This window comes from Oryctolagus cuniculus, chromosome 16, assembly GCF_964237555.1.
Source record: "Oryctolagus cuniculus chromosome 16, mOryCun1.1, whole genome shotgun sequence".
NCBI lineage: Eukaryota > Metazoa > Chordata > Mammalia > Lagomorpha > Leporidae > Oryctolagus > Oryctolagus cuniculus.
In genome coordinates, this window is record NC_091447.1 from 69,424,697 (window position 1) to 69,445,664 (window position 20,968).

Sequence of the window (20,968 nt, forward strand, 5' to 3'; positions counted from 1 at the left end):
AGTACCTGGGCTATATCTTGCCATTCCCTCCTAGCTTGTAGAGTTTCTGATGAGAAGTCAGCTGTGAGTCTGATTGGAGATCCTCTGAGAGTAATCTGACGTTTCTCTCTTGCACATTTTAGGATCTTTTCTTTATGTTTCACTGTGGAGAGTTTAATTACAACATGCCGTGGTGAGGGTCTCTTTTGGTCGTGTTTATTAGGGGTTCTGTGAGCTTCCTGTACTAGGATTTCTCTGTCCTTCTCCAAACCTGGGAAATTTTCTGCTAATATCTCACTAAAAAGGCCTTCTAATCCTTTCTCCCTCTCCATGCCTTCAGGAACTCCTAGAACCCGAATGTTGGGTTTTTTAATAGTATCCTGAAGATTCCCGACAATATGTTTTAGATTCCTAATTTCCTCTTCCTTTCTTTGGTCTGACTGTATCCTTTCCTGTTCTCTGTCTTCTAAGTCCGATATTCTCTCTTCTGCTTCTCCCATTCTGTTTGTAAGGCTCTCTATTGTGTTTTTCATTTGATCTATTGAATTCTTCACTTCAGTCACTATCCCAGTTTCCTGTTGTACTAGTTGTTTCGTTTCATTTTGATTCCTCCTTAATATTTCATTTTCACGAGAGAGATTTTCTATCTTGTCCATTAAGGATTTCTGTAGTTCAAGAATTTGTTTTTGAGAACTTCTTAATGTTCTTATCAATTTTTTGAGATCTGCTTCTTGCATTTCTTCTATGTCATCATCCTCATAATCTTGTATTGGGGTGTCTTTTTCATTTGAGGGCTTCATGGTGACTTCCTTGTTTTTATTACCTTGGTTTTTGCGTTTGTTATTTGTCATATTGGAGATATTTGGTTTCTTCACTGTGGTGCTTTTTCTTGTTATACTATGACTCTAGATTAAGTGGACTATCTGTTTTTGATGGAGCCTTAGGGCTTGAGATGGGTGTGGCCTGAGAGCTCTGTTTGGTGTGCCAAAGGTGACACTCCCAGGTTAGGCGTGGTAAACCTCTCTCTCTCTCTCTCTCTCTCTCTCTCTCTTTTTTTTTTGATTCAACAGGGAAGTTATTCTGCACAGCTGAACAAAGTTGGAGGTAGTTAGCAGGCAAATGATATACCCACAGGAGCCAGAGATCAGAAGCTCTTTCCCAAGGACCACACAGGGAATCTGTTTGGCCCTTAGAGTGCGCTCAAATTCTCCTTCAGTCTCCCACTGGGTTGCCAAAGTTACGGAATTGTAGCGTCTCTGGAGAGTGCTCACGTGAATTCCGTGAGTTCTCTCCCCCACCGTCTCTTTTTTTTCAGTCTCAGTTCAGTAGCACCATAAATTTACTAAGTCCTAATCTCCTGTTAATTCGCCCCACCCAGAGTCAGGTTTTACTGCTAGGCTCAGGGCCGGTGCAGACCTGAGGTCGCTCTGCTTATGACGTATGTCCAAGATGGCGCCTGCTCTTTGTCTTGCTCGCCCTTGAGAGGTGAGCGGAGAGAGAGAAACCCGTGTCCATACCAGTCACCTTTTTTTTTTTTTTTTTTTTCCCTCTCTCTCTCTTCCAGTTAGCTTGGTGAAGTCCCCCCCGCCCCGGGGGTCGTTCCCTCTAGTCTCCTCTCTCCGCTTGCCTGCCGGTGTCTCGGGTTATTGAGGTTCGGCTCACCTCGCGTTCCAGCGCTGGTGTGTTGAGTCTGCCGCTGACGTCCCGAACTGTGGGCTCCCACGCTCTCCACGCAGGTCTGCTCCCCTTCCAGCGCCGATGTGTGGACTCGGAGCCCTGGACTTCCCAAGTCTCCCCGCTGTTGCACTCCCCTCGAGCACTTGCGCGCAGCTCCGTCCCTCGGCTCGGCTTCCGCGGCTCAGTCCCGCGGCTCGGTCCTGTGGTTCGGCTTTCGCGCGCGGTGGGCGACCTTGTTCTCCCAGTAGGTCCTCCGATTCACGCCCACTGGATCCAGAAGAGTTTTGTCTGCAATATTTTCCTGGTTCTTTTTTCTGAGGCTACCGTAACTCCCCTTTTATTAAACTAAATTTTCCCGGACTATCGGTGCGCGCCCTCACTATTCCGCCATCTTGGCTCCAATCCTAGGGAATTTTTCAAGTGTTTTCCATAACAACAGGGGTTGAATTCCTAATGCATAGTTAGTTCCTAAGTAGTGGAACCCTCATACCCCAGATTCAGAATCTTAGAAATGGTTTAAACATGAACCATGTACATGTGACTATATGTGTTCATGTCAACAATGTGATATCATTCAATTCTCTGTTGGCCTATATATTTTTGAGTAGTTACCCCAAGTATTGTGCCTACAATATGCTATCATTAGAATATTTTATATAGAATTTAAAGTTCCAGCTCAGATAAGGATGACAGCTTGCTAAAAATATTATTATCCATACATGTTCCCTGAATCATTGCCATGTTAGAGAGATGTTGGATGAAGTCCAGGAAGCATAAGGCTCAGCTGTCAACCTCCACAAATTCTAGACCCTCCATCTCTAAATTACATGGTGGCCCTTGGAAGTCAGGCCCCTTCCCCACCACTACTGCTACCGTTCTATCAAAGATTCCTCTAGAATTCTATAAAAAATCACATTCTTACCCACTACCTACATGACCCCTTTTTTTCCTGATCTAATGAAATTGTCAAGCATTGGTCTTCTGTTTTATGATATGTTATTTATTCAATTTCTAATTCTTCCTGCACTAAGTACTCTTCACATTTCTTTTTAGGTTGGTGTGTGAGTCTTGTAGAATGGAGGCCTATATGTGAATGAGTGTAATTGGTTGCTACCAGATTTCTCATAGGTAATTGGTACAACCTTGAAGGGCATGATCATGATGGGGAAACTAAACTCAATAAATTTAAGCAAGGAAGTAGAAGATATACAAACTAAGATCTTCATAAGATAAACGGATGTGCACACAAATAAATGCAAAGAAATATGGTATTCATGTATTATAAGTATTAATAGCCTTAAAATATACATAATATGAAAAGGCATATAATAACTTAGTTCAAATCATGTCAAAATCCCCATGTCATTTTTCACAGAAGTAGAAAAGAACAAAGGTTACCAAGGCTGGGAGTTTCAATGCTCAGAAGTTAGAAAAATAAAATTTCATTTAGACAAGACCAATGAGTTCAAGTGATGTGTTGCACATCATGGGGAGCCTGGGAACAGCATGCAGTTTACTTGCAAAATGTCTGAGGCAGTTGACTTTAATGTGGTTAACCCAAAAAATTGAAGATGATGAGAGGATGTGAGGTAAATACATGGCAAAGAGCTGGATGAACTGATTCACAATGTGCACAGATATCAACTCATTCACTTGGAACCATAAGTCTAGACGATTTAAAGTTAACAATTAAAAACAGTTAAGAAGATTATTAATTAAAAAGGTAGAGGAAACAGCACTCTAGCCTCAGAATCAGCCCTTAAGGCACACAGATCTGGCTGAAAAGCCCATGAGAGTATTACAGGCATGGAAAGCCAAAACACTCTGGCAAAAAAAAAAAAAAAAAAAAAAAAAAAACAAAAACAAAAAACAAACAAACCTACATGAAAGATCTCTGCGAGTGAGATCCCAGTGAAAAGAACAGGTCATCAAAGAAGGAGGTACCTTTCTCTGAAGGGAGGAGAGAACCTCCACTTTGACTACGACCTTGTCTAAATATGATCAGAGTTGGAGAACTCAAAAGGCTTCCATAGCCTTGGCGACTCATGACAGGAGCCTAGGGTGAGTACTGATGCCATTAACAAGAATGTCCATTTGTTAAGTCAACAACAGGAGTCACTGTGCACTTACCCCTCATGTGGGATCTCTGTCCTTAATGTGCTGTACATTGTGATTTAATGCTATAACTAGTACTCAAACAGTATTTTCACTTTGTGTTTCTATGGGGGTGCAAACTGTTGAAATCTTTACTTAATATATGCTAAATTGATCTTCTGGATATAAAGAGAATTGAAAATGTATCTTGATGTGAATGGAAGCAGGGAGAGAGAGGGAAAGGGGTGGTTTGGGGGTGGGAGGGAAGTTATGGGGGGAAGCCATTGTAATCATAAGCTGTACTTTGGAAATTCATATTCATTAAATAAAAGTTTAAAAAAAGGTAGAGGAATATTGTTTAGAATGTTTCCTGTAAAAAGTGAGAGAAAATAGACAGTCTGAGAAATCCATGTTTGATACAGAACAGAATTCCTTTCACTTGTCACATGGAAACCATACCAATGCTAAATGCTTGTTAAATGGGGAGAACCTCAGGGAGGTGGGTAACTGGATAAATTGTGTGGAGGGGTATACATGGTGAAAGAATTGGTCCCCTTTTCTGAATATGCCCGTTCATTCTTAATCATGAAGCCAATGTTCCCAGCAGCGTTCTGTAGACTTGAGATTGATGTTAGATACAGCAATGAAGAGACTGGGTGGGGAGCACAGAGTCATCAATGATAGACATCAGCCCTTGACTTCTTTCCAACTCATATGTGGAATTATGCAACTAGATATTTTGTTGATCCTAGCATCGACTCTTTCTAAACTTGCCAAACACACCAAGAAGTCCCCTGGAGTAACACTTAACACTTTGTACACAGTCCAATCATTCAGTGGTCCCCAGTGCTTTGTTGGACCATGATGAAATCATACAAGGAGGAGAGGAAAGAGAGTCCAAGACATGTTTTTCCAACATGTTTTCCCCAATAATGGAGGGTGACAGGTGCAGGGCCCCAGGGCTGGGTGATCCCTTGAGTTACTGTGTGGGACACAGTGAAGCAATGAAAAGGCTGAGCTGCAAGTGCTGTGCTGATCACATGGACACCAAGGGCAATGTCTCACTGCATGGACTTCCTTAGAAATAACTCCCTGTAGTTGCTAGTTGTGCCCCTTTCTGACTCACTAGACTTGAAGACAGCGATACTGGGATTCGGCAGTGCCCTGCACAGAGAGCAATTCTCTGCAGGGGATTGAGCCTGCTGACACCTGCCAGCTCCTTGTTCCCTAACCTCAGCTGATGTTCTGGGCTTCATCTCTGCATTGTGAAAACACTGGCAAGATGTTGTCTGTGAGCCTTCTGTGCCTACTCCTGCATACTATACACACTTTACAGGGCATGACTCACAGGGAATGCCATCATTACCTTAAGCCAAGTATCAACCAAGACGGAGACCTGATCTTGGGTGGCTTTTTCCCTCTCTACTATCCAGAAACAGAAACTGAAAAGGTCCAGATATCTTTTTTACATCGTCCCCAGTATAAAACTGTTGTTTCGTGGTAAGTTCAAGATTGTGCATATGTGTTAAGTCTGGTTATTCTTGAATGTGAGTGTATGTTACTATGTCTGTGTTTAATACTTTCTGAGAATGCTGGAAGGTATGCAGAAAGTGGCATAAATGCCAATAAAGAAAGGCATAGGTTCCCTCCACTCTTGTTCCTTCCACACCTTCCTGTTCATTTTTCCATTTGTTTCTTAGTCTTTCAGGGACAGAGCAGTGACATCAATAGAAATGTGCCCACTCCATGTAGCCCTGGACATCTTGGGATGAGTCAAAATGTGGGGACTCCAGATCCCATCCCACCTGCATGCATGGAGTGGGCACAGGTGTCCTGAGACACTGAGACCCTGGTCTGGGGTCAGCGTTAGGATTAAGAGGTCATTCTGGGTGTCAGTGCTGACAAGAGCATTGTTGAAATGCACTTGATAGTGAATCAATGTGTGTCTGAGATGTGCCACCATAAACAGACTGTGACAGACTGTGTCTCACCACATGTCAATAACTTAGCCCCAACAGACTGCAGGCATTAAGTCTCTGAAAGTCACAAGGAGAAAGGGGTTTGTCTTCCCCAATTCTTTCGCTTGGATCCTGATGGTTCTCCAGGAATCACACAGAAAATTCTGGGCTTGACGTACCTGTGCAGCATGTGTTTTAGTAACTTTTAACATGGATGTCTGAAGAGGATTAGAAACAAACATCCTGTCTCTGCACCTTTGTTGATGGTGACAGTGGAGTGTATTTCTGACTCACTGCAGAGAACCACATGCTCATGTGTTCAGAAGAGGGTGAGGCAGAGAGCTGTTGGTTTAAATGGTGTGTGTCTGGCTTTTCCATGCTTTTTGGAATTTAAAGCTTATCCACTCAGCAGATTGCCATGCAGTGTGGGCAACTGATAATGGGCCTGGCAACCTCTGAGGCACAGTGTTACCATGTAATCTCTCATCTCAGGGACACTGGGAGACAGTGAGGACCTGTCTTGTTCATGATCTCAGGGTGAGGTCAGCCCACGCCAAAAAGAGGAGGACAGGCTTTGCCCTGCCTTCTGTTCCCCAGGTAGAAAAGTGTCTGGTCACCCTTGTTTGTGCAGACATGCCAGCCTTCATGTGCTTGTCACACTCTAAAATAAAATTATGTATGCTTTAGTCTCCTTTAGTTAATATGGGCCAGATGATTAATTCTTTGTGGACTTTGGCTTCAAGCTCCAGCTTCAATACAATGACTGAACTCCCTTAAAGCTGATGGAAGATGTGTTGTTATTTGCCTAAAAAGAGTTATTTTATGTGCAGATCCCACACTTGTTTACCCAGTGTTTGGCCTTTAATTTGGCATTCATTTTTGTGTGACTGTATGTAATACTCTAATGATCAATTTCATTTAATAAGCTGCATATTTCTCTGAGATGATTGGGGTACATCATTGAATAATGAGATAAAGTCTTTTATCAAGATTTTTAAAAGAGTTACCAACTCATTGCTGATAAACCTGTTAATGTTCATCACCCACTCACAAATCCCCATAGTCCTTTTCAGTGTCTCTACATTTTTCATTCTTTCTCTCCTAGTCTATACCACCCATCTGTCTTGTGTGTCTGAGGATCAGTCTGTTATAGCCCCTCCATGTGAACTGATTCATACCCTTTGTGGTCTTTTGTGACTAACATCTTGCAGTGCACCATGTTTTCCTATTTTATCCATGTTGTGGCTTGCAACAGCATTTAGTATACTTTTCTCAAAATATCTTAATATCTAGGTCTGCTTTGGTGTCAGACACTCCTGTTTACTTAAAATAATAACTCTGCATGCAAGGTTCTGTACTTAACAACTCACAACTTTGCATTCAGGAAAAAAAAAGAATTAAGCTAGTCAACTTTCAGCTGATAGCACATGCTGTAAATAACCCAGGGTGAATGCAGTATGCCCTTCACAATGAAAAATTCTATTACTAAGACTAAATGTGTAAAAGAAAAAAAAGTTTATTCAACGGTTTGAATTTATTATTCAAATAAATAAATTTAAGCTATGGACACATGACAGTAGCATGATTTCTGTGCCAGGTTGAATTCATTTTTAACAAGTAAGTCCTCAACATATCTGAAAATCTCCTTGGATTAAGTGTGTCTAGAATACTGACTTTTACCTGGAGGACAAAATTAAATTTTAAACTCCACATATAAGAACAACATGCACAACACTGTCTGACCCAATAAATACTGTTCAGCTAAAAATAAAGCACTGTCAATTAGAAACTTTTTGAATGTGTTTATAATATTGAGGATAAGGATAAATGACAAACTCTTAATTAAGCCCAAAACAGAAACATAATATCCAATGCAAAGTAACTAAAGGAATGATTGGATGAATATATTGAGTCCCAGGTAACTTATTAACATGTATGACTTTTCTTAGCTTTCAAATTATGGAAGCAATGTAATAAGTTATAAAAGTTCAAAAGAATTCCAAGGGAAGAAGAAAAAAGAAATCCATAGTGAGGAAATAGACCATCTACTCTCTCATAAAATGTGAGAGTTCCTAAATTCTCAGAAATCCTATTTTCACTTAAGATATATGTTGTGATTATAGAGTAAATTGAGATTATGTTATATCAAAGATTACATGAAAAAAGAGAAAGGAAGGAGGGATAATTGAGGGAGGGACATATGGTTATCCTCTTAGAATATCTATGAAATATATGAAATCTTTGTATTAATAACAATTTTAAGAACATATATAGAAAACAGGAGGCAACATGCAAGTGTAAAATATGAAATGACAAATGTGAATTCAATAAAGAAAAAATAAATGGAAACTAAGCAATCATCAGCCATTATCTGACAGATTTCAGGAGTCAAATGTTTACATTCAAGGAAAACAAAATGTTAAATCTGATTTGAGCAAAGCAAAATATTAGAGTAGAAAATTAAAGTGAGGACTAGGGAAAAACAGCTCAGGTGGCCCTGAGAATGTTCTAAAATTTTGGACAACAGATGAGTCAGGTGGTATTCAGGCTACTCCAGAAATTACTGAAAACAGAAATGCATGCTCCTGGGTGTTGTCCTTAGGTTGAACACATCAAAGATTCCCTAGAGGGTTCATGAAGGTGAGAGTGATCATAGACATGGTTTGCTTCAGAGGAGTCCAAGGACCTTGCCAGGATCTTCTAGAGCCCTTGGAACCTCCCTCACACCTCCTCCATGTGCAAGAGCTGTGGCACAACTGAGTGGAAGCCTGAGTCTGACTATTGCTGCTTCAGGGCATGGCTGTGTTGTTGCTCTGAATTCCATGCTCTGAACCTTCTCCCTGATGCTGCCCCTCTTTTTAGGTGGCTGTGGAAGAACTACCAATACGTGCTGGCCTTCCGCTTTGCCATCCAGGAGATCAATAAGGACCCCCAGCTACTCCCCAACCTGACCCTGGGTTTCAAATTCTTCAATGCCTTTGCCAGTGAACAGTATACCTTATTGAGCTTAGTGTATTGGTTGGCTGGGATGAATCTGGCTTTTCCTAACTACAGCTGCCATAAACAAGGAAGACATGTTGCCATCATTGCTGGAACCACATCAGCATTGTCCATTGAATTTGGAACACTTTTGGAGCTCTACAAAACCCCACAGGTAAATGGGTTGTGAATTTGGAGAACAATAGTTGAATCTCCTCCAACACCATTCTCTCACCTCTGAAAAATGGAAATGGGGCAGCCGAGTGTACATATTCCACATTGGTATAGGAGAGATCCCATGGATTTTTCAGGGACATGAGATTATTAACAGGGGAAGGATAAGGAATAAAGGCAAATAGCAGGGTATGTTGACCATATTCCTTTTTTTTTTTAACAGGCAGAGTGGACAGTGAGAGAGACAGAGAGAAAGGTCTTCCTTTGCCGTTGGTTCACCCTCCAATGGCCGCTGCAGCCAGTGCACTGCGGCCGGCGCACCGCACTGATCTGATGGCAGGAGCAAGGTGCTTATCCTGGTCTCCCATGGGGTGCAGGGCCCAAGCACTTGGGCCATCCTCCACTGCACTCCCTGGCCACAGCAGAGAGCTAGCCTGGAAGAGGGGCAACTGGGACAGAATCCGGTGCCCCAACCGGGACTAGAACCCAGTGTGCTGGTGCTGCAAGGTGGAGGATTAGCCTAGTGAGCCGCGGCGCCGGCTGACCATATTCTTAATATTCCTGTCTAGGGCCTGTGTAACCATCTCCCACCTGCTGGAAGCATTGACTATCTAATAGTCTCACCTCTATGCCTCATAAAAAATGTCCACAGCACATAGACATGCCCCATCCTAGGACAGCACTGTCTCAGGTGGCACCCAGAGATCTAGGACTAATGGATATGGGGATCTACCTCTTGGTTCTCTTTGGGAAAACACTGAGTGTAACAGTGAAAAATTATTTTTAAAAAGACTTCTATATTTGTTTATCTAAATGGCAAAGCAATGGAGAAAGAAGGAAAGGCACATACACATACACACAGAGGTGGGGTGGATCTCCTATTCCACAGGGTCACTCCCCAAACTCCCACAACACCTAGATCTGAGCCAGCCAGCAGCTAGCAGCCAGCAGCCAGCAGCCAGCAGCCAGCAGCCACTATCTCCTTCCAGTTATACCACATGGTAGAAAGGGGCCTAGTACTTGTGTAACACATTGCTGAATCCTCAGGCACATTGGCAGGCAAGTAGATCAGAAGCATATTAGCCAGGACTTGAACTGACAATTTAAAATTGGATGCTGGTATCATCATTGATAGGCTCACACACAGTGCCACAAGGCTGGCTCCACCATGGAGTGTTGAGACTCATATCCAGTTATACTGGAGCTCAACCAATCATGTTTTCAATCCTAATTAGTCACAAGCACACAGATTGATTTTTTTCACATTCTCAGTGGCCATGCCATATACAACTCTACATATCAAACATGTGGACATTGAATCCAATCTTCAGGAGACAGCGAAGCAGCCAGTCAGACAAGGGGCTCCAATATAACCAGCTCTGCTGGTTTGCTCACCAAATGTCTGCCATGATGTTGGGCTGAGTCTGCCAGAGCAGATGTGTAGAACCAGGAAGTCATTCCACATGAATTCCATGACCCAATGACTTGAGACATTATCACTTCCTCCCTAGGTCTGCACCAGTATCTAAAAAATACTTCCCCAGGGACACACTACACAAGAAAATGTGCCTGCCAAACATAGGCCACATGGTGAGCAGAAGTTTCTGTTTTGGAAAAATTATTTTGCCCCAAATCAAAGAGGGTTGGTAATTGTATTCTTGGAGACAATGCAGGATTCCTGTGGTAATCCGTGTACACCAAATACCAAGAGATCAACACAGTAGAGATTTCTGTCTAAAGTTATCTACCATGGAGAAGGTGGCTCTGCTCCACCAGTCACCCTGGGCAAGGATGTGGGAAAGACCACTGGCTGGGTGAAGCAGCATCCAAAGTTTCTTATTCCTCAGTCCCCACTGCAGGACATGAAGAGCATACAGAAACTGACAGATTTTCTTTAAAGCTAAGGATGAGGAGTCACATTTATTAACCTAAAGTAATGTGCATGTGAAGCATGGTCTTCTCTGTGGTCAATATAGCAAGATTTTTCATCTCACTGTACTTTTTCTTTTCACACAATAGTAACCTACTTAAAGCTCACCTTGGGGAGATTTTTTTTCACTCACTTCCAAGTGAGATAAGACAAATCTCACAAAAATGTGATCATGTTTTTCTTTGCTTTCAGCTCACCTATGGCCCTTTTGATCCCATGCTAAATGATAAGGACCAGTTTCCCTCACTCTATCAGATGGCCACCAGTGACAGCTCTTTGGGCCATGGAATGATCTCCTTGTTGCTGCATTTTGGCTGGATGTGGGTGGCTCTCTTTGTGTCTGATGACATGAAGGGAGAGCAGTTCCTTCAGTACTTTGAAGCAGAGATGCTCAAGAAAAGTGTCTGTGTGGCCTTTACAGTGAAGCTCCCTGTCACAAAGAAGTTGTATGGGGATAGTGATCTCACTTTCATGAGTAGCATCAGAGCTTCATCTGCAAATGTGCATATACTCTATGGTGATGTAAGAGGTCTCATCATTGTGGATATTTCAGTGAGGTCCTTTTTAACCATGGGGAAGGTGTGGATCTTGACATCAAAGTGGGATCTTGTTATGTCTGAGACAAACCACATGTTGCACTCTCTACATGGAGGCTTCTCATTTTCACCCCACAAGGAAGAAATCCCTGGCCTCAAACATTTTGTCAAGATGGCAAACCCTTCCCACTACCCAGAAGACTTTTACTTTAGTAAATTATGGCTTTTCCATCTGGACTGCTCACTTGCAGGGTCATTTTGTGGACGTATTGGAACCTGCTCACGAAATACTTCCTTAGAGTTTCTTCCAGGACATATTGACCTGTTGACCATATCTGACTCCAGCTATTTAGTCTACAATGCTGTCTACACAGTGGCTCATGTCCTCCATAAAATGCTTTTGGAGAAAGTAGAAATGGGATCTCCAGGAGAAGCAGCCCAGCCCATGATTCTTCCCTGGCAGGTAAACCTCCCTTAGAACAGAACAAGCACTGGCCACTTGATGGAATCTAGAGATGTTTTATTGAGGTACAGCATCATGACCCTGCTTTTCATCTCAAGTTCAGAGAGATTAGGTACAAAAGAATATGGGCTCTTTCTTTTGGTTAGTGGTATATCTGTGATTGTTGGCTTTGGCTGGAAATTTCAGTCACTGTAGATTTTGAATGTTTACTTTCTAATCAGAAATCATATTAGAAAAGTTTCTAATGCTGGCTGAAATACTGTAAAGTATACAATGAAACACATGAGTAAACAACAGATAAAAAGTTGTCATTCCCTAACATTCTTTGGAATTTATATAAAGCCAAAAAAGACATATTGACCAATTATTTTTCATTTCTATTCATTTTTCATTTGTAAAATTTAACAATTTTGGCATCCTGCTACGTGTACATCACATGTAGATATTTATATATATTCATATATACAGCTTTTTCTTGGAATAGGACTATTAATTTAAAAAGGTGAGGGATTAATGACAATGTTCCTAATAAAGGGAAATTAGGGTATATATCATATACATGGTATGCTTCATGGAAACAACATGCACGGTGTTTGTACTCTGTATATTAACTTGAACAAATCAGAAAAACACCTGATGTTTCTTTCCTGGGCCTGCAGTATCTCACTCAGCATAGTGATCTTCAATTCCATGTATTTTGTTGCAAATATTGATCAAATCTATAATTGATTAATTATATATAATATAAGTTAATTATATACATTATGTAATTATATAATATAGTACACAATTAATTATTATATCAATAATTAACTATTATATAATTGATTTTAGATCAATAATTAATTATCGATTAATAAATTGATCTATAATTCTGTATAATCTGTGGCCTCAGCCCTTAATGAGATAAGATACTTTTTGTGAAAATAGAAATGGATTTCACATAATATCCTAAACATGATAGGAAATGGATGGGAAATAAAGCATGTTAGACCAATTGTCCTTACAAACTCTGCAGCAATCAGGGAGCATGGACTGTAGTCCCATTTCTTATACATGAGACTACTGAGGATGCACGTAAGCACAGGATATGCCCTCTGGATTACAAATGAATCTGTCTGGGTTTTAACCCTAGCTTACATAATCCATTCCCTATATATAGAATGTATTTAGGAACTTCTGTTTGTGTATGCAAAGGACAAATACATTCATAAATTTGCAGAATAAATTAAATAAGTGTGATATGTAGAAAAGGTAAAATGTATATGCAAAAATTAACATGAGAAAGTTTACTTCATAAATTAATTATATTTTACTCATAAGAAGCATATTTTATAATCCACATGATTAGAGTCAAACCTTGGTAAAGAAAATGAATTTTTCAAGAAGGCTTCCATAGATATAATTTTGAATTATTTGTGAATTTTGTCCTCTACATTACTTAAAAATTAAGTGAAAACTGTTTAAAAAATAAGAACTTAAGCCGGCGCCGTGGCTCAATAGGCTAATCCTCCACCTTGTGGCGCCGGCACACCGGGTTCTAGTCCCGGTTGGGGCGCCGGATTCTGTCCCGGTTGCCCCTCTTCCAGGCCAGCTCTCTGCTATGGCCAGGGAGTGCAGTGGAGGATGGCCCAGGTGCTTGGGCCCTGCACCCCATGGGAGACCAGGAAAAGCACCTGGATCCTGGCTCCTGCCATCGGATCAGCGCGGTGCGCCGGCTGCAGCGGCGGCCACTGGAGGGTGAACCAACGGCAAAGGAAGACCTTTCTCTCTGTCTCTCTCTCTCACTGTCCACTCTGCCTGTCAAAAATAAAAAAAAAATTAAAAAAAAATTAAAAAAAAAATAAGAACTTAGTTGTATCCCATAGCAGGTGTGTTGTGATCTAGAAGGTCCAAGGTTAACACATACTATATAAAACATAATAAGCTTTCAAAGATTTGAAATTTTGCCTTTAGTCATACCATACTTCCTGATATGTCAAAGATAGTCACAGTCATCACAATAAGTGACCCAAAACCAAAGAAAGGAAGAACACCATGTTGTACCACATTCAACCTGTGTTAAGGTATACCTTATAAGGTATAAGACATATTGCTGATATATGTAATGTACATAATGTACATATTTATAAATATGGACCTCTGAGGTGTTACCAGTTGTCTTGAGTCTCTTGATGGAAAATATCTTATGAAACAATCATGCATAAATTTCTAATTTTTCCCCAACCAAAATACACTAATCATCAACTATATTTTGAACCTTACGAAGAACTTATGTAGATGCACACTTGTGATATATCACAACACCTATCAAGTTATTTCAGTAGCCATCTATGTGGTTCCAAACTAGTAACAGTAAAGTTAGATTCCACAAAGCCCCAACCAATCTTTCATGACCAAGGCTGCAATAGAGCCTATGCTCCAGTCAACCTCTGGACCAAAAACTATAGCTTTCTGATTGGGGACAATCACTCTTTGATGTTTTGTTGAGGGAGCAGAGGAGTACCTGACCCAGGAGATGTTTAACCATCCAAAGAAAACTAATGTTCTACCAAATGGAAAATCTGAATGCAGAAGACAAGAAAGAGGGCTTGTTTAGAGCATCTGACTTCCAAAAACTAATTTGGATGTGCTCTGTATTTCAATTATATCTGTCCTCCAGCTCCATCCATTTCTTAGGAAAATCCAATTTACAAACAGCGCTGGAGAAGATGTATCCTTCCATGAAACAAGAAACCACATGGTGCATTACTATATCCAGAACGTTGTGAATTTTCCTAGTGGTCTGCGTTTGCTTATTAAAATTGGAGAGTTTTCCTCCAAGAATCCACATGAACAAAGCTTACTTATCAATGAAGAGATGATAGAATGGCCTGTTGCATTCAAAGTGGTATGATTCTCTTTTGACAAGGAATACCCATAGAGAGATCCGTGAGTAGTCTTGTGAGGAGATTAAGTGTGAAATGATCAGGTTCCTTTGTAATCCTTGGGAATCAGGGTCAGTGAAACAGGAGTGGTAATAGTTGAAATACTGAAATGGATGTCTAGGTATTGACCACAGGTACAGGAGGAGGGGATATAGTTGTGACTTTCAATTGAAGACCAAGGTGTTATGTAGTGAGGAGGGCTCTACTGACATCCTTCACGGTGGCTGATAATAAACCAAACCATGATCATGCTTCTCTTTTTCCTTCAGACTCCTCGATCTGTGTGTAGCCAGAGCTGTGGTCCTGGATTCAGGAAAATGTCACAGGAAGGAAGACCTATCTGCTGCTATACTTGTGTTTTGTGTCCCGAGAGAGAAATTGCCAATCAGACAGGTAGAAAATTTCCAATCCATAATTTATGGTCCTAATTAATTCTCCACAAAAGGAAAACCAAAGAGTTTCAGTAGGACCCAGCGAATTTTTAGTGCATCATTTTTTCTATGCACATATGTACTTGTTAATTCAATATATCAACTTATGATCACTACAGCTATTTCTTTATGTTTAAGCTGTTGTCTGGTGGTGCTCATTCTAGAAAGTCAACTTTAGCACTGATGCCAAAAGACATCACAACACATTAGATGAGTCATCATCTGAGATTTGCGGGTGGAACCTGCTATATTGCAGCTGAGAAATTCAGGAAGTATAATAATCAAGACTTTCTATTGGTGCCTGTAGATCATGAAACCAATTCATCTTTACAAACACATGATAAGCACAGAGCAAGCGCTTGTATGTCATCGTGAAAATACCATATTCCTTCCTGCACTTTCATTAATCTTGTGCATGGTATTAAGGATGTCTAATTAGTACCACAGTTACATTTAGATTTCTAGAATTTATTAAAGGAAAGATTCAAGGTGAAGTATGAATATCACATCCTGCTATAATATATAGTTTGGCATACTCATTAAAAATGTTTGAACAAGACAAACATAAAAAGAATTACCTATCAAACAAAATGTACCGAGAATGTAAAAACTATGCAAGGTCTCATTGAGAAATAATTTCTTTTTTTCAAAATATTAGAAATAGACCTAGTAATGATTTGATTACCTCCAAAAGAGCATCTCAATTCCCATTGTGTTAGCAGTAGCAACCATCTGGCTTTATTCATTTCCTAGAGGAAATATATAGTTTTGGACATGGAGAAGATAACAGAACAGAGTTAACCTATGCTTTTTTTTTTAACAAAAATTCAATAACAAGTAAAAAAGAATTAAAAAAAAACTAATTCTGGAAACATGTTGTAAAACAATACTTGCTTGTATGTGCAAATACTGTATAAAGTATCTGAGATTGAAGACAGAGCCTCTGGAGACCCCAAGAGCAGGAATGAGTACTTCAAGATAAGAAATCCAGAAAGATTTACTCTAAATTACATTGGGATCTTGTTTGATTGAAGAAGTATCATCTACAAAACCTAAATCAAAACCTTATGACAAGTATAGCCAGACCCCAATATCATCATCTGTATTTTTTATGATTTATTTATTTATTTGAAAATCAAATTGACACAGAGAAAAGGAGAGGCAGAGAGAGAGAGAGAGAGAGAGAGAGAGTCTTCCATCTGTCGGTTCACTCTCCATTTGGCCCCTATAGCCAGGGTGGCACTGATCCAAAGCCAGGATCCAGGAGCTTCTTCTGGGTCTCTCATGTGGATGCAGGGGCCCAACCAAGGACTTGGGCCACTCTCTATTGCTTCCCCAGGCCATAACCAAGTGCTGGATTGGAAGTGGAGCAGCCAGGACTTGAACTGGGGCCCATATGGGATGCTGGCATTGCAGGAGGCAGCTTTACCTGCTATGCCACAGCGCCGGAGCCCATCTTCTGTATTTAACTAAAACAGAGATATGTCCATTCATTGACTTGTCTCTATGACTTATTTCTTGCCGTACTGGCACTGAAATGTTATTTCAAGAGAGACAACATGGTGTTCAGAGCTGACGTTTTTCCCCACCATCCACAAGAACAATGGGGTAACAAGCCATGATTTCATGAAAATGAGTTGAAAAGTTCAAAAAATACAAAATAAAAAATTACTCAGAGTTTCTACGATTATTTTAAAATTTAATATGTATAAGTGAAATGGACACTTTGTTTTGGTTATTGTTTATAGCCTTTGCCTCCATTCCCACTGAACTATAGTCATTAATTTTTACTTGTCGAATTCTTGATTTAGTGGAGTTTTAAGCCTTTGACTATAATGTAAATTAAAAATATGCTATTTCAAAAAATAAAAAGGAAGAAATGAAGGAAGGAATTAAGAAAAAGAAGAAAAGAAGAAAGGAAAGGAGGGAGGGATGGAGGAAGGTAGAGGTGAGGTGGAGAAAAGGAAGTATCTTAAAATGGTACCAATGAATGGAATGTTAGCTCTTTTGCTTTTATTAATATCATACTAACATGAGAATTGGTGAGAATTATGTTATAGTAATTATCATGCAATTGTTGTGACCCAGAGAATGTAATATATTAATAAATTCATTTTGAAATTAATTTATACTATGTACTAACTTGAAAAATATCTAATTTCTCAATCAATAACTTGATAAATTATCAATTGCACTCAAATTTCTTTATTTATAAAAAACACCTCTGTTCAAATCCAAATGTTGCTTACTTGATAAAATGCACCTCAAGTTTACATTAAAATTGAAACAAGGTTCCCAAGGAAATAAAAATATAAAATGAGAAAAGACATTTTCTGCAGATATCAAGTAGTATGCAGTCAGGAAATGCTAGCAATTGGAGTATTGATGATGGTAAGTTTATCTTGCGAGGTTTGGGTTATTTATTTCTGTGTCTGAAGCATGGAGATACAGGATGTGACATGAGGCTGACTTAGGAGATAGTACAGACAAAGGCTGGAAAGCATCCATGCTCGTGGGAACAGCACTGTGTCACAGGATGAGTTAACTGAGCCCCCATCTCCTGAAGGTGTTGTTTGAATGAGTTTATTCCAATCTGCCGATGGGCATGCTCCCTGGTCAGCAATGCAGAAACCTGATTGGGTGTGCCCTGGTATACATCACAAGCTCCCACTGGCATTGCAGAGTTGACCATTTTTGACAATAGGAAAAAATTCAAAATTTCTGCAAAGTAAAAATTCAGTATTTCTCCTTCATCAGATGCAAAGCAGTGCATGCAGTGTTCAGACGATGAGTACCCAAACCAGGAAAGAAGTCGCTGCCTCCCTAAACTGGTGACCTTCTTAGCCTTTGAAGAATCCCTGGGGATGGCTCTGGCCTGCATGGCTCTGTGCTTCTCTGTCCTCACAGCTGCGGTCCTCTGGGTCTTTGTGAAGCACCGAGACACTCCCATTGTCAAGGCCAATAACAGGACCCTCAGCTACATCCTGCTTATCACCCTCCTCCTGTGCTTCCTCTGCTCCTTACTCTTCGTTGGCCGTCCCAACACAGCCACCTGCCTCCTGCAACAAATAGCATTTGGCCTTGTGTTCACAGTGGCTCTTTCCACTGTGCTGGCCAAGACCATCACTGTGATTCTGGCCTTCAAGGTTACAAAACCTGGAAGAACAATGAGGAGATTGCTGGTATCAGGCGTATATAACTCTGTTATTCCCATCTGCTCCTTGATCCAACTGGCTTTCTGTGGCATCTGGTTGGGAACCTACCCTCCTTTTATTGAGTTAGATACACACTCTGAGCTTGACCACATCATCCTGGTGTGCAATAAGGGCTCGGCCACTGCCTTCTACTGTGTCCTGGGCTACCTGGGCTCCTTGGCCCTGGTGAGCTTCACTGTAGCTTTCCTAGCCAGGAATCTGCCTGACACCTTCAATGAAGCCAAGTTCCTGACATTCAGCATGCTGGTGTTCTGCAGTGTCTGGGTGACCTTCCTGCCTGTCTACCACAGCATCAAGGGGAAGGTCATGGTGGCCGTGGAGGTCTTCTCTATCTTGGCCTCCAGTGCAGGGCTCCTAGGCTGCATCTTTTTTCCCAAGTGCTATGTTATTCTTATTAGACCTGAGAAGAACACTTTGAAAGGCTTAAAGAAAAAAGCAAGTTCTAAAGGATTCTAAATTTTTTCCACTTGTTTTATTATCATATATTTAGAGTTTAGTACCAAGAATCCACTCTGAAATAGCATTCCAGAAATATGGGGGAACTAAAATTGATTTTTCCTTTAAAAACTTATTGTATTGGACATTATCCTAGCATTCTGAGTGCATGGCATAAATTTCTACCTTTGGCTTTGGCTCCTGACATGGACGTGTGACTCCTGGGGACCCTGGAAGGAAGGGTTGAATCTTCATGTTAACTTGGTCCTGGCCACCTATTTGAAAAACTAGGGTCTGACTGCCTGTTGTTGGTTGTAGCCTCAGTCCAGGACAGGCATGGGGTTGTGTTTCTCTCCCTCTCAGAGTTAGTAATGGATTTTAGAGAAAAATTTTATATTGAGTAAAAATAAATTATGATGTAAATTTTCATCCAGGCTACAACGACAATGTTATTTTATATTAAAAGGCTATCCCTGAAATGGTGGAGACTGAATTAATTTATATTTTTTATCAATGTACAGACAATGTAATTGTTCATATTTGCTAAGACATCTAATTATACAAGCTTTATGTTCTGTTTGCCCTGGCTATTGAGTGCTTGACATCTCTTTGTTGACATTGTCATTTAAGTGAGATTCCTTTTCCAGACATGGGAGGTGCTTGGTCATACAGTGTTCCTCTGTAGAGATATTGTGTTGCCCAAAATATCTTAATAAATTCTCATTGTTGAGCTATTTTGAAATGATGTCTTTATCAAACATATATGGAATATTCATTTAAACATGGCACCGAATCATTAACTGTATGTTCTTTCATCAATATATTGGTTTTTGTTTTTGTCTTTGTTTTAAGTTTTATTTTTTCACTTGCACATGCGACACAATGTTGCTTTTATTAATGTGAAATTCTCATAGCTAAGATGAACCAATTTTAAACTGGATAAGTCAAAAGCATTTAAGTACATGCATATTCATATTGAACATTCAGATTGTGCATAGTATGTTCACACATTCATGCAATAGTCTTCTCTAAGTGGATTGAAGACATTTTCATCACCCTATAAAAATTTCTTTATGCAATAAGAAGTCAGTTTCAAACTCATATCATGCAAGCAATCATCTTCTTTAGTTTCTCTGAGCTTACCTTTTCTGAATAATTCTGATCAATATGTAGCATAGGAGTCTGGCTTCAAACCCATCCACATTGCAGCAGGCATCATTTATTTCTTTTTCAAACTGTATAACTTTCCATCTTACAGATTTTTATCATTCTGTTTTACAATTTTATTGATTCATTTTATTGCTCAACCTAGTAATATTTTATTTGTTATTTTGAGATAGTATAGTTTTAGCTTGCATTTGACTCAAAGGCTTAATGCTGCACTAAATAAAGTGTTCAACAAATACCAAGAAAGAAGACCATAGTTCTGCAGGAATATAGGCAGGGGATATAAATGATAATCCAATGAAAAATGTTCAACTTCTCTTATATATAGCAAATTTTAAAATAACTTTTGAACATTCATGCTATGGTAGTGTGCAGTGGAAGTTTTCTGGCACATAACAAACCTTCCCAGGCAGATGAATCAATTAATTCACAAGCTTTTATTGGGATTCCGCTCCTGGGCAAGGTTTCCCAGCCCCAACAGAGCGTCAGAGGTTGGAAGGGCTCCTTTTATAGATATAGGGCATAGAGGTTAAAGGTTGAGGCAGGTCTGATCCTCGTGGGTTGACCTTTAGGCAACCGGTGGACCTTCACAAGGACTTTTCTTTCCCAGAAGTGCGGGTAGGGTCTCTCCATTCCCAGAAGTATAGGCCTTCTCTCCTTGTGGATCCCAAAGCTACCATGTAGTTCTTAATAATTTATTCCACAAAGATTTAAAACTAAGTATGGCAAAACATTGTATTTTCAGCCAAAATGATACACATAGACATTTTACTTTCCTTTAATTTATTTTTATTTTATAGCCAAAATGAATTTTTTCTTTTATTTCCCCAGAACACTTTTATTTAAGGTATCTAAACTTCAAACATCTCATAAATACAACCTTAGGAACATTGTGAATCTCCACATCCTTCTTCCTCCTTCCTCTCCAATTTCCATTCCTACTTTACACTGAGATCTATTTTCGTTTTTTTTAACTTTTATTTAATGAATATGAATTTCCAAA

General features: G+C 40.0%; 1 protein-coding gene across 1 annotated transcript; it reads left to right on the forward strand.

Annotated features, from left to right (window-relative positions):
• Positions 1 to 5,089: 5,089 nt before the first annotated feature.
• LOC138845778 (vomeronasal type-2 receptor 116-like) lies at positions 5,090 to 19,089 on the forward strand. Its single transcript, XM_070059357.1, has 7 exons — positions 5,090 to 5,250; positions 8,571 to 8,862; positions 10,984 to 11,790; positions 14,453 to 14,680; positions 14,987 to 15,110; positions 17,906 to 18,802; positions 19,040 to 19,089. Exons 1-7 carry the CDS (start codon positions 5,090 to 5,092, stop codon positions 19,087 to 19,089), a joined length of 2,559 nt encoding a protein of 852 aa, XP_069915458.1.
• The last annotated feature ends 1,879 nt before the right edge of the window (positions 19,090 to 20,968 follow it).

Coding starts and splice junctions, on each gene's coding strand:
- LOC138845778 (XM_070059357.1), top strand. CDS start 5,090: ATGACTCACAGGGAATGCCATCATTACCTTAAGCCAAGTATCAACCAA. Junction 8,863..10,983: donor AGCTCTACAAAACCCCACAG/GTAAATGGGTTG, acceptor CTTTGCTTTCAG/CTCACCTATGGCCCTTTTGA. Junction 11,791..14,452: donor CCATGATTCTTCCCTGGCAG/GTAAACCTCCCT, acceptor TCTGTCCTCCAG/CTCCATCCATTTCTTAGGAA.